We start from the raw sequence: 14,026 nt of genomic DNA on the forward strand, positions 1-14,026 counted from the left end.
GGCTCCCCACTTTCCCTTCGGAAGGTCATGGACACGAGGTCTGTGTTCTGGAAGGCCCCATGGTGGCTGGGCTGTTTGGAGGCTGCCTCCACACTATTGTCCTTCCTGAATGAATGTCACCACGTGTGAGAGCTCATAGGAGCTGCACGGCTCAGCAGGGCCTCCCCTCCCTCCCCTCCCGCTCACAAAGGAGTGTGGATGGACAAAGCGTGGTGCCAGGAGTTCGGCTGCCCGCCTCGCCTGGGCCTGGGGCTTGGAATAAATGCTCAGGGCAGAAGGTCCCTTCCACTCTGACACTTGGCAAAAAGCCGCCCCACCCCCAAGTGTTTAGAACTCTGGCCATTTTCTGTCCCCAGATCGCCTACCGGGACCGGCTGAAAGACATTCGGGCCACTCTAGAAGTTTCTCCCTTCTTCAAATGCCACGAGGTAAATACCGGGCTTTCCTTCTCTGGGTTGTGGCGGCAACCTTTGGGTCTGCCCACCTGAGTGGTGAGCACACCTCCCACACTCATGGGCCTGCTTGTTCTGGAAATCCAAGGGCAAATATTAAGACCACGCAGCCAGAGAGGCAGGCTGCCCGGGATCAGGCCACTCGCTGCCGGCAGGGGCCCCGTCCACACGTGTCTGCCCCACGCTCCCTGGACAGACCACGCAGGGCTGTCCTGCCTCAGGGCTGTGGTCATCCATCCTCCCACTGCTTCCTGCCCCACCTGGCTCCCGAGACTTCCATCCCACAGGCCCCCAGGTCTCAGGGCAGAGCCCCCAGAGCTGCCGAAGCAGCCCCCCATCACCACCAGAGACCTTTGGGCACCACCCTGGGAGCCTGGCTGGAACTTTCCACCTGTTCCTGCTTCCACGTCTGTGTGTCTGCGGGGGCAGCAGCCTGGGAACCCAGACACCCGAGACGGGGGATCTGCAGGACCGTGGGGTCATAGATCCCAGGCCTCCGGCCCCTGGAGTGTGCACGCACACATATGCACATGCATACGCCTATGCACGCCGCTCCCCGGAAACGGTTACTGCCGTGGCGAAGCAGGCACCCCACGCTCCCCACAGCCTTGCAGCTCCTTCCAGAAAGCAGCTCCTCTCAGGGTCTTGCAGGGAGGGAGCCTGAGCCTGAGCCTAAGCCTGAGCCCGGCTTAGAGAGGGCAGCGGGGGCAGCAGGTGAACAGGAAATGGGTGGTCCCAGGACCCCGGGCGGTGGGAGCTTCCCCCGGGGGGCGGGGGGAGGGGAGGGCAGGCCCTGCCAGGCCTCACAGCATCTTGGTACAGGTGACGAGGCTGGTCCTGCTTCCGAACACACAGCCCAGCTTGCCCTGCGATTTTATCCCTAACTTGTCCTTCGGTCAGGGTGCACCTATCCCACGTGGTGGCTCTGGCAGGTGCCTGGGTAGGACTGCCCATGAGGAGGGACTGGGGTGCTCAGAGGGCAGACAGGGTGGGCTCTGCCCTGAGCAGCTGCTCTTGGCCTAGCCATCCCCAGGTTGCCCTTTCCTCTGCTCCTCCACACTGAGGCCCAGGGTGTGCGAGCCCTCTGCCCCTCCCAGGGCCTCTGGATCCCCAGCTCGGTAAAAGGTCTTTGTGCGGCCCCACTGGAGCCTCCCGTCCCCTCAGCCTGCTTGCCTGCTCCAGAGGGCACAGGCCATGCCTGGGCCTCAGAACCCCAGGACCTACCCACGGGGCCGAGGGACCGCACCGCACCGCCCGAGTCCTGGGAGCTATAAGGACCCCGTACCCTCTCCCCAGACTCTCTTACTTCCTTCGGCCCCACACAGTGACCTGGGGGAGGGTGTGGGGGATGGATTTGTATTTGGGGAAGTGCCTCACTCCATGCAATTGCTCTGAGCCAGAGCCCAGAGCAGGGGGTGGGGGGTCGGGGGGTTGGAGGCAGGGTAGGGCTCCTTGGTGCCCACTGTTGTCAGAGCTGGGCCATAGCAGAGACCAGCCCCAGAGTGCCCTACTGTGCCTCTCTGCTCAGGCTTTGCCTGGGTCGTGCTACTGGAATGGGGGTGGTCTGGGCCTCCCTGCCAACCTCCTGAGGGGCTGTGTGTGCACTGGGCAGGTCTATCGGGAGGTAGGAATTGCAGGGTATGACCCCAAGCTTTAGCCTTGGTCTGAATAGTGGGGGCAAGGGTCTGCCACCCCAGAGGTCCTCCCTGACGCCGCCCACACAGAAGATGGTAGCTGCCCTGGTGACCGGCGGCGTCCTTTGTCCCCTGCTCCGCCACCCTGGGTGGGCTCTGCCAGGTGGGATGGGGCTTCGAGCTCTGGGCTCCTCAGCACTCTGGCTGCAGGGGGTGAGCTCTGGGGGCTCCAGCGCTGCCCTCCCCAGCTCCCCATTCGCTGCCCTTTCCCCCCAGGTCATCGGCAGCTCACTTCTCTTCATCCATGACCAGAAGGAGCAGGCCAAGGTGTGGATGATCGACTTCGGGAAAACCACCCCCCTGCCCGAGGGCCAGACCCTGCAGCACAACGTGCCTTGGCAAGAGGGGAACCGGGAGGATGGCTACCTCTCGGGCCTGAACAACCTCATCGACATCCTGACAGAAATGTGCCAGGACGATCCGCTCGCCTGAGGCCCCATGGCACCCGCATCACCACCCCGTCCCTTCCTACTCCTCCGCTTCCTTTCTCCTTTCATTGCCCTTTGCGTCTATCAGGGTGTGAGCCCCAGAGCCGACCCTCCCGAACTGCACTACAAGACACTTTGTAGAGACGAGATGGAGAGTTCCAAGAGCAGATGAGAGATTTTCTGGTCACTTTCCTCATGAAGGGCTTGGGAGCTGGGGTTTCTACATCTGTCTGTGCATAGGATCTCCCAACAAAAGAGGAATGCCCAGACCCGGGCTCCGCCGCAGCTCTGGTGGGCTGAGGTCTGGAAGCAGACTCAGGTAGCTGTGGCACTTACTGGTGGGTCACTAACCCAGGAGCCAGGCACAGCCTCTGGATGGGTCACCTGCGGGGACCTGCTGCCCCCTGGTGGCCAGTGCGGTCAGTGCCACTGCCAAGTTCAGCCTGTGTCTGTGCCATCCTCCCCCTGCTGGGGGCCGGGATGGGGGGGGGGGGGGGTTGTAAGAATCTGGGCTTGGGCAGGTGCCTGGCTTCGGGCTGCTGGTCTTGGGGCACCAAGCCCTGGGAACTGCGTGTCGGCCATTAACAGGCCAGGGGCGCGCACAGACGGTGTTGGCCTTCTATAGGCACCCCACCCATCTGGTATTGAAATCCTCCAGCTTTGGGCCAGACCTGGGAGTCAGGAAATGTTCTCCGACCCAGGCCTTCGCAGGAGGGGGCAGGCAGGAGCTGTGTTCTTCCATATGATTCTCATCCTCTGAGTTCAGAGGACACTCCACACACCTGAGCTTCCAGGGATGTCCCCTAACCACCCAGAGCCACTTGTTTCTCCAGCTCCCTGCCTTGCAGTGGTAAGGTCAGGGGTCCGGCGGGGGGGGGGGGGGGGCCGGGACACAACCAGCCCCAGAGGGAGAAGACAGAACCTACAGAGCACACTCCCTGTACATCCCTTCACATACACACCCCCACCATCTCCCTGGCCTTCTTTCATGAGATCAGGCCCCCAGAAAGTTCAGGCAGGCTCTGGGGCAGTGCTGGGCAGGGAGGAAGCAGGTTCCTGGCTTACTGGCCTCCTCTCCCCCCTAAAGTAACTCTTAGTGCCTGAAGGGGTTAGACCCACATTTCCCAAATGTGGTGCAGGCAACCCCCAACATAGGGGATGGGAGACGGGGTGGCATCTCTCCCTGGAGTCTCCAGGTTGCTTGAACATGACTGGGGAACCCCTAAACTGTGTTTTAACTTTCAAGCAAGTTACGTCTCTCTTATGGAGAAGAATGTAAAATTGGCCTGACTTTGTAAGAACAAAACTATCAGCTCTTTGGCCATGCAGAGCTGCGCTCCCCAGGTGCCCTCCTTCGCCCATGGAGGTACAGCGGAGCGGGGCGGGGCGGGGTGGGGGCAGAATTGAGCTCTGACAGGCGGCAGGTGCTGGGGTCAGTTCCTCCAGAGGGACCAGTCCAGAAGTTTCCTGGGCTGCCCCCTGTCACCCCAGGGTCTCTGGAGGGACCTCCGACCTCCCTCTAGGACACCAGCATTTCCCCTTTTCGTGCTGGGTGAGTGACGGTTGGTGGGGCGGAGGGCGGGTCGCAGGAGGATGTTTAAGTACAGATTTTTTTTTTTTTTTTTTTTAAAGGAAATCCCTTTTAAACTTCCTGGCTTTTGTTGAAAACAGTGGTGAGCTCCAATGTGGGGTATGCTAAAGGTCACACCCCCGCCCAGCTGAGCGCAAGAGGTCTCGTGACAGCATGTGACCCTCTGAAGGCAGGAGCACCACAACCAGCCCTGGGCCTCTCTCTGGAGCTGGAGTTACCTGTAGCTTAGAAGGGGCCTGGTGGTCTGTGCCTTGGCAGTCCGCTGGGGGAGGGACATCGTCCATTCAGACCTCCAGATTCCAGATCCCAGCGCTGTGGGCTGGCCAGAAGTCACCCTCCCTCGATCTATGTAGAAAGTTTGCTAAAGCAAATGAATGCTCTGAACAGGAAGTGCGGGGGACCAGCTAGAGCTACTTAAGAGAACAAAATTTCAAGCACTTTAAAGAGGCACCAATTGTTTGCGAACGATGTGCTGAAATACAAGGGATGTATTTATCAGAGGAGGTCTGCACTGCTGATAAGTCAGCTACAGGTTGCTTTGGGGCACGTTCTATCAGCGAAAGTGGTATCTTTGTGATGTTATTCTCTTCCTTAGGGCTTGGGGTTCTGTATGTACTAAATAGCTCTCCTCTCCCGCACCTCTTCTCTCCAACTGGCGTGCCCCCTTCCCTGCCTCCTCCTTGTCCTAAAGGAGTAGATGGATCCTGAGTAGAATTTCCTGGAACCCTTCCCTGCCCGGCCCTGGTCCCCACAGGGACACCTCGGAATCTGGCCGCGCAGGAGCTGGGAGGGCGGGGCGAGCGAGGCCCGTGTGCACATGCGCACAGGTGCACGAGCGGCCTTCCTGCTGGCTCCTCGCCGCCGATCCCCGGGGCCGGGGGGCGGGGGGTTCTCGGAGAGCAGCATGCTTCACGTGTTCGCGGAAGGTTTCTCTCGCCTTTAGTGTCGTGTAAGAAGTTTTTAAGTTATATTTATTTTTTCCGGTTTTTTAATTGCACAAAACACTAAGACTGGGAGGCTGGATTCTGTGTGTCCTTTAAAGCTGTGCCTTCTTCCTGAACTTTTGCCACTCGGTGGAAAGAGCCCGGACACAGCACTGCCCCCCCTTCCCCTGCCCATGGACTCTTTACTCTGTTCGCTGTATCTAGCTTTGAGTTTGCTCGCATCCAGTCCACCCCGTCCCCTACACCTCCCCCACGTGTAGAGAACCCAGGCCGCCGGCTTGGGAAGGGGCCAGGGGTTCCCTGCCCACCCCCAGTGCCTTTCTCCTAGAGGAGACCACTCCCCAGAGGGTTCTCCTTCCCTCTGCACCCCTTTCTCCGCGACACCTTGGAGAAAACTGTTACAAACCCCCCACCTGCGCAGTGCCTGTCGAACAGACCGCGTCGCTCTGTACCTTCCTGAATAAAGGCCCAAGACACCACAGTACCGGCCTCCTTGCGGTCCTTTGCGCCCAGAGCCCTGGAGAAGCGCCTTGGGGTGGGTGGGGGACTGCGCTCTTTGGAAACTGGAAGATCGCGCTGGGGCCCCAAGAATCCCCCCAGGAATGGGGTTCAGATTGGGTAAGGTTTCGATCTGCAAACGATTTAAAACAGGCTTCAGATCCAGTCTTTTCAGCCTTGTCCACAAAACCTCTGCGTAGTTAGTCATTCAGGACACAGAATGACCACTAGAAGGGATCGTCTCCCACCCCACAGCCCAGGGGACCGGGGAGGCCATTGCACGTGGAGACGAGCTCTGTGCAAGGTGGGGAGCTGGCTGCTCGCCTCTGTGGACCCCTTTGATCCCAGTTCACCTCCACCAACATTGCTCTGCAGTCTGTTTTACAGAGGGGGAAACTGAGGCCAAACAAGGGACTTGGGCAATAAATGGGGAACAGAGATTTGGATCCAGACTGCCAGGTTGCAGACCCGATTCTGTCTTGCTCCTGCTTGGTGGGCTTTCTCAGGCAGAGAGCCTGTCCTGTCTCTGTCCTGCCTGTGTCCCAGGCTCTCAGCACGGGGCTTGGCCCTCCCTGGCCTCAGCTCTCAGAGAGCAGTAGGAAATAAGCCTCTCCTCCAGGTTGCTTCCTGGAGAACCTAAACAGAAAGAAGTACAGTCTTGGCTCCAATGTTGGCCCCTTGGAGAGGGTTGAGGGCCCCGGGCAAGAGCAAGACACCCCAACCACCGTCTCCCACAGCAGTGTTCCCACCCTCACCTTCTCAATGTTTGCAGCCGCCCGGGGAATTTAGACGGTGTCCACACCAGAGGGATGTCACCCTGAAGACGGGGGCTTACCCCTGGGGACTGGTGTTTCTTCAGCATCTCGCTGGGCTCAAGACAAGTGCTTAGCCAATGTCTGCTGACGGGGACCTCGAGCACTGTCGGTGACCACGGCGGTCAGATACGTGGATGCCCTTCCTTCTGCAGAAGGACTCACTGTTGGCTGGCGTGGGCTCCCTGGCCCCTGGGTTTGCGCCCCCTGTGGCTGTCCCTCCTCTGGGTCTTACTCTAGACCTTGTCATTGCCCTGACTGGTCAGGAGGCACCCCGCAAATGCTTGCTGGAAGGCGAGAGCGTCAGTCCCCCCTTCTACCCTCAGCTCTGTCCTCTGTGGCCCCCCCCCCCCCCCGGGCTTGGTGATCCCCCCCCCCCCACCCCAACCCCTCTAATGTAAAACCCCGCACACCTGTGTCCCAGGCCTGCCGCTCCTCCTGAGCCAGGACTTTGCTGCCTGGTCTCCTCTAGCACAGTCATCAGTGGGACCAGGGGTATCCGGGCCCTCTCAGCTTCTGCACCCCTCCTCCTGCCAACCAGGAGCGGACCCCACATCCCCCAGAGGTCCAACCCTAGAAAAAGGACCCCAGGCCATGGCGGAGGGGTGGAGGAGAGCCTGGGTACTGCCAGGGCACGTAGACGTCCACTGTGGGGGGAAAGAGTTATCTTCACTCACTTAATGGGGTCTTGGGTCTTTCTGCCTGCTTCGGACAAACTCCCCTAGCCAGGCTGCCTGCTGGCCCAGAGAGAGCTCGGGGTCTGCTGCCCACAGGTCCCCCAGTAGTCTGGGGTTTGGTTGGGGGACAAGGCACTCCAGCAGGGCAGGGGAGGGGGTGGGGCTCCCCTTCATCTTGTTGTGGTGGTTCTCACCAGGATCCCTGGAATGAGTCTGTTCTCCTCAGGTGAGAATCGAAGGTCTGTGTCCCACCAGATAAACCCAGCCCAGTGATGCTCCTGGGAACCAGGGCACCAACCATAGGCAGCTCTGTGGACCTACTGGGCTCTCTGGGAAGGGGACTTGGGTCAAAACTCTTATTTCATGGACTCCGTAAGCAGAGGGCCCTGGTGGCATCTCGGGTGGCATTTTGGGCATCAACATCTGCATAGACCCGAGAAGACTGCCCCTTGCGGCTGTAGTGGGAAGTGCAGTCCCTTCCAGATGTAAGTCATAGACAAGACTATGACTTAGTTCTAGAGAGACTATGACCCAGATCCACAGGGACCAAAGGCCTGCCCACACCTCACCTCCCCGGCACCTCATTCCCATTAATGTCAGAGGAGAGCTGTGGGTATGGGGATACCACCCTCTTACTTCCACCAGCAATGGGGCCCCACTGCCTTCAAAGCCACAAGCAAGCCAACTTCCAACTCCCACTCCAAGTTTCTACTCTCTACGGTGAACAGCTGGGCTAGGACCATCCCGAGCCCTAGGAAACCTGATGGCCAGTCACCCTATTGCTTTTACAGGTCTCCCCTGGCACCAACCAGCTCAGCCTGGGTTCCCTAGAAACCAGGTAAAAGCTGGCTTTTATCAAGGAGAGTGATCCCAAGGGGCCCGGCATGGTGGGGGGTGGAGGGTGGTGTGTGGAACAAGGTTGGGACAAAGCAAGGGGCAGAGTCAGCAAGCGTAAGCCACCCTCCCAGCACCCCCAGCTCTGCCTCCCACTGGCTACCCTGTCCACAGGACCTCATCTCATGCGGGCAGCACTGCCACTCGGGTGCCCATGTGGGTCAGTGCGGTGATGGTGAGGGCAGCAGCCGAGGCTCTGACCATGGGAACAACACAGGCCTTGCTGGGCTCCTCTGGTCTGGGGTGCTCTGGGAACCAAGGTTTACCGGGCTTTTCCAGTAAACACCAGAAGGCAGTGCCCATCCTGCTCCCCCCACTCACCAGCCAGTCCTCCATTCTGTCCCTTGCACTTCCCTGACTGATGATCTCACCCGCTTACCCAGTTGGGCAGGAAGCTGGGGTCCCATCAATGAGAAACTGGAAATAAGGAAGCTCCCTGCAGGTCTGCCCAGGGTTGGCAGGGGTGTGCCCGGGCTGTCTCCAGACCAGGGACCCCCAGGAAAGCCTCCCAGAACCAGTTTGAAAACCGGCGGTTGGTGGGAAACCTGCTGGGGTGGGGGAGGGGAGCCAGGAGACCCAAGCCTGCCTCTGAGCCGTGGCAGGGCCCCAAGGTCACTGAGGGTCTTCACTAAAGTCTGGGGAGTAACTTGGCTTCACACAGTGGTTTCTCACCTTTGGGGATCACAGATATGATATGCCTCAGATAATTTAAAGGAAGCGATGAACCCTTTTCCCAGAAAAATGCCCATAAGCATACACACAAAGTTATATAGGAATTCAGGGACTCCTGGACACCCCCTTCCCCCACCAGCCCCTGGATAGATCCCCAGGTGGTGGGCAGGTCTGACTTAAGAATGCTTGGTTTGGGACAGTGGCTCAGTCAGTCAAGGGTCCTGGGATCAAGTCCCGCATCAGGCTCCTTGCTTGATGGGGAGCCTGCTTCTCCCTCTCCCTCTGCCTGCCACACTGCATGCTTGTGCTCTCTCTCTCTCTGTGTGTGTCAAATAAATAAATAAAATCTTTAAAAAAAATAAAAAATAAAAAGAATGCTTCGTTTGTCACAGCCCTTCCCAGTAGGGGAACGCTCCCCACCCCCCTCCCTGCAAGGGTGTCTCTGTCATCAGAGGCCAGCCTGGCAGCTGTCCCCCTTTTCCCCCTCCCTTAACGATTCAGACTTCTAAAAGGCATCACCTTAGAACTACAGCCCACCTATTTTTGTAAATAAATCTTTATTGGAAATAGCCATGCACATTTTTTATGTACTGTCTATGGCTGCTTTCACACCACAACGTCAGAGCTGAGTAGGTGCCCCAGGCATTCCGTGGACGCAAAGTCTGAAATACTCACTGTCTACCCTTTTACGGGAAAGTCCTCCAATCCCTACCTCACGCCGACCACAGCCATGGAAAGAATGACTCCCTACCTGGCACCATGCTAGGGGATTCATGACTGTTAGTGCAATTTTTATAAGAACTCTGGAGCTGCTTTAACCCCATTTGTACATGAGAAAGCAGAGACACAGAGAGGGTGAGGAACTTATTTAAGAACACACAGCTGGTAAGCGACCGACTCAAGCCCTTTCCATGACCCCATGCAACTGAGTCTCCCCACCGAGCAGCAGGGTTGGTGCAGGCACACGGCTGCATCACAGGATTTGGGGAGTGGCCTGTGGTCAAGCCATGGGTCCTGGTGACTAGAAACCTGACAAGGCCCAAGCCATGTTGGTCCCAAGCATAGCCCTCAGGGGGGTGAGGGCTGAGCTGCAGAGCCCAGGCTCTGGCTCTGGCCCCCACAACAGGCAGGACCCAGAATTCCACCAGCCCCAGAGGATTTGAGCTGGGGGTGTGACGGCCTGGCTCAGGAGCTCTCTGGGAAGCACTGTCTTTTCTAGACTCCAGGTGACCCTGTAAGCGAGCACAGCCCCCCCGCAGCCTCCCTTCCCCCAGAGACCCTTGCACACAGACAAACAGAGTCATCATTGTCCCCTGACACCCCCACAGACTGCCAGTTCGCAGGCCAGCTCACACGCCCTTCCACTGAAAGACAGAAGCTGCATCCTGTTCTCACAGACACCAAGACACATGTGCATGTCCTTTCTCTCTTTGCCACCACAGCCGAGGCCAGCCCCTGCTCGTTCGTGTGCCAGGCACAGATGGGCCCGAGCAGGGAGGCGGGAGCAGAAAATCCAGCAAGAAGAGAGATTTCACACCTCAGCTGGATGTGAAGGCTTGCAGTTCTGGGTTTTTTTCAACAAGAAAAAAACTAGTCTGATATAATACTGATAATAAAAACATGAGATAGGAAGCGCTTCCCCCAGCACAAATTTATTTTCTCACAGCTCTGGAAGCTGGATGTCCAAGCTCAAGGTCTGGCAGGTTGGTTTCTGGGGAGGACCCGTTCCAGGCTTCCCACTCATTGCCCAAAGCCAAGGGCGAGTTCTGCCACAGCCAGCTCATGCAGGGGGCCCCACCCGTCTGAGCAGGGTGCTCCACTACACCCTCACGCAGCCAGCTCTGCTCCAGACACAGTCCCACTGCACGAGAATGGGGTGGCGGTGGGGAGGGGGTAACGGGACACAAGGCAGCCCCCGCCCCTGTTGTGCACTAACATGGCAGACTGTTTCCAGCTCCACCTTCCATCCCGAACCTTCCAAACTTGTGAATGAGTAAAGCGGTTTGGGGGTGTGGGGGTGTGGGGGTGGGGGGAGTGCGTCGCTCAGTTCTGTGGTTTTCAATGTGGCGACACATATTTGGGTTATTTTAAAAATAGTTTCTGGAAATCATGGGCAAACAGTATCTCACTGGGACAATTTGCTGTCGGCAGCAGCCCTGTTTTTTACTTCAATGGAAAACAAGTGCCCAATTTTAGTCATGCTTTCTGAGCACACGTGCTGGAGGGAAGTCGGGCCTGCCGCCCACGGAGGCGGCTGTGCGGCTGTGGGGGAAAGGGCCCCCTTCTGGACAGCCTTGAGCAGGACAGCCTTCCAGGAGGAAAGGAAGAGAGGCAGGAGCTCATTCATGGAACAGGTCGCTTGGTGGCCTTGTCCAGGCCCCCCAGAAATACCCCCAGAACATCCCCCTAGAATTTCCCTCACCTTCCTGGCTACCCCCAGACTGTGGTGTCTCGGTCCTGCAGGGACACAGTGGCCTTGGCAATGACATCGGAGTCCCCAACAGCCAGCGCCCATACCGTACCTCCCAACCCTCACCACTGGCGGGTGTGCATATGGTTAGTGCCATGACCTGTGTGGTGTAAATTCAGAGACAGGAGCAAGGTCATGCTGCTGGCAGAACCAGAGTCGGGATCAGAGCCCTTGGTGTGGGTGGACCAGTGAGTGGGCTTGTGCCCAGCACTGGGAAGAGGGTCACGTTGGGGGTGGCAGCATAGGGCAGGACACCTGACCCCCAAGAGGGACGAGCACCCTTCAGAGAGGCTTTGCAGAGGAGGTGTCCCCCAAGGTAAATTTATCCAGAATTATCCGGCAGCGCTGAGGGGTGGAGGGAATCACGTGCTGCAGGCACCAGTAGGACGCAGGGTCTGCCATCGCTGCAGGTGGTCAGAGGAGGCTCCGTGTGGGGTCCCTGTGGATGTGAGGCTGGAGGGCTGGACAGGGCCCCCCCACAGACCAGGGCGCCAGGGTGGGGCATGCAGCTGTCCTCAAAGGCTCTCCCAGCCGGGCACGAGAGGGGGCATGTGGAGGGATCCCCCTGGCAGCCAGCAGCCTGGGGGAGGGTAAGACTCAGTGAGGAGGCTTGACCAGAGGAGCACAAGGTCAGGCCATGGGCTGCAAGGGTGTGAAGGGGTTTGTGGGTGCCCCTCCGTGCTGGCTATGGCTGTATGGGGGGGAGGGACACGTGGGGACACCCAGTCTGAGCCGCTGTAGGCTGGGGCGGGGGCTGGGGCAGGAGAGCTTAGCTCCCAACTGCCAGCTGGCTAGAGGGGACAGCCCCACGGGAACGTTGGGGGCAGCCAGATGAGCAGCCTGGAGTCCCAGAGCGAGTCCCCGGGAGCCCGAGTGGGACAGTGCTCACAGTACCCCATTCAGTGACAGAGTCGACTTCAGAGTCCTGCGAGCCGTTTTCCTTTCTCTCTTAGTTATCGTTTTCTGTGTCTTCAAACTATTCTCCACGGGCATGCTTTCGGATTAGAACTCTGTGCATGTGTAAGGAAGGAGTGGGGTCCAGCCACTCCTGTGTTCTCCCATATCCTCCCACACTTCTGCTCAGCCAGCTCGCAGGCCCCTTTCCTCATCCCCAGCGTGCGGGGTGCTGACCCTCCATGCTGCACCCCTACACACACACACACACACACACACACACACACACACACACACACTCCTTGACAACCAAAATGTGTACGCTGGGATTCCTCCATCAGAACAGGACACGTCTGGAAGCCAGGCCTCCTGAGTGGTGGTGGAAAGGGCCACAGGTGTTTCCTGAGCAGAAGAGAAGGGGAGGTGGATGGCAGACGAGCTGATTGTCCTGAGGGGGACAGAGAGCACTTCCCGCTCCCCTGTCTTACCCTCTGTCCTGAGTTCTGGCGAGATCCGCAGGGACTAACAAGTACAAGTGGCTATAAAGTAGGACATGGCCCAGGCAACGTGTCTCTGAGAGTGATTCACATCCTGCAGAGGGATGTGGGGAGAAGGTGGGGAACCCCCGTCTTGGGGGACTTTCATTGAAATTTGTGACCATTTACCTGGGAGATGGTGGAGGATTTCACAGAAAAGGTAGACGGTAGAGGGCGCCATGATCCTGAGATTTTGTAGTTCGTCAGAAGAGCAGCCGTCCATGCATAGCAAGTAATTTTCAGCCAACAAATACTTTTTTTTTTTTAAGATTTTATTTATTCATTTGACAGAGAGATCACAAGTAGGCAGAGAGGCAGGCAGAGAGAGAGAGAGAGGAGGAAGCAGGCTCCTTGCCAAGTAGAGAGCCCGATGTGGGGCTCGATCCCAGGACCCTGGGATCATGACCTGAGCCGAAGACAGAGGCTTAACCCACTGAGCCACCCAGGCGCCCCAACAAATACTTTTAACTACTTTTTTTAATCTTCCAAAATGTTTTAATGAATACATATCGCTATTGTGGTGGAAAAGATACATTTACAAGTTCACCGAGTCGAATTCTGCAAAATCCAGGGGACCACCTGGGTCTGGAGGAGGATTGAGAGGGCACATAATTGGCAAGGAGTAATCAAAGCAATCTGGGAAGGTGAGTCTTGGGCTGGAGGGTGTCCCCTTCTCCACCGGCACAGGAGTCTCCAATCCAGACTCCTGTCAGCTGGAGAGGGACTCTGAGATGGACTCTGACCGAACGCTTGGGGTGGCCCCCTCCACAGCACAAGCCACCCCAACTTCCACAGCTCCAGGCCCTGGGAAATCTTTGCAGTTTGGTGACCCCGAGCCACGGCAGCAATGAGGACTGGCACACAACTCTCCCCGTCTCTGCAAGGTGCAGCTCCGGTATGGCTGCCATTCCTGCCCCCAAATGACCTGGGGCCCTAGGAGGCCCCATTAAAGGACACCCCCCTCCAGGGTCTCACAAGGAAGCCAGGGCAAAGCTCGTACGTGAAATGCTTTCACTGAAATTACGACATGTTTTGGAAACCCTGTCGAGCCTCCAATTCCACCACCTTTCCTGAGGCTTGGCTGTTCATCTTCTTCCAAATGTTTGCTCTCTTTCTGTCTGGCTGGCTTCTCTGAGACCTAAAATTCTTTGAGCCCATAGGCCTGTTAGCTCACGCTTATTTGCATGGCTAAGTAACCAACACTTCGGATGGGCAGGAAGCCAATGGAAACAAATCCTGTTTCTATAGTAGGTACAGAGAGGACTCTGCAGAAAATAGTTTCCATTTTCGGGAGAAGGGAGCAGGTGTGTTCATTTGGCAACTGACCCCTCCTAATTCCACCTTTCCTGTGCCTGGAGCGGGGCCAGGTGGCACAAGGGAAATAAAGCTATTCTAGGACCTGGCACCGTCTGGGGGAGCGCTTCGTGTCTGCGAACCTGGTTCCCTCTGCAAAGAGACTAGGGG

The 14,026-nt window shown here is 57.8% G+C and overlaps 1 protein-coding gene across 4 annotated transcripts in view; it reads left to right on the plus strand.

Moving 5' to 3' along the window:
• The window catches only part of ITPKB (inositol-trisphosphate 3-kinase B), an 87,503-nt gene extending 81,913 nt beyond the window's left edge, over nucleotides 1-5,590 (plus strand). For all 4 annotated transcript variants that reach the window (XM_059412884.1, XM_059412886.1, XM_059412887.1 and 1 more), the window contains exons 7-8: nucleotides 357-428; nucleotides 2,363-5,590. In XM_059412884.1, coding sequence (XP_059268867.1) covers nucleotides 357-428; nucleotides 2,363-2,578 — 288 coding nt within the window. In that variant the 3' untranslated portion in view covers nucleotides 2,579-5,590. The remainder of the gene's footprint in view (nucleotides 1-356; nucleotides 429-2,362) is intronic.
• Nucleotides 5,591-14,026: the final 8,436 nt, after the last annotated feature.

This window comes from Mustela nigripes, chromosome 10 (assembly GCF_022355385.1).
Source record: "Mustela nigripes isolate SB6536 chromosome 10, MUSNIG.SB6536, whole genome shotgun sequence".
NCBI lineage: Eukaryota > Metazoa > Chordata > Mammalia > Carnivora > Mustelidae > Mustela > Mustela nigripes.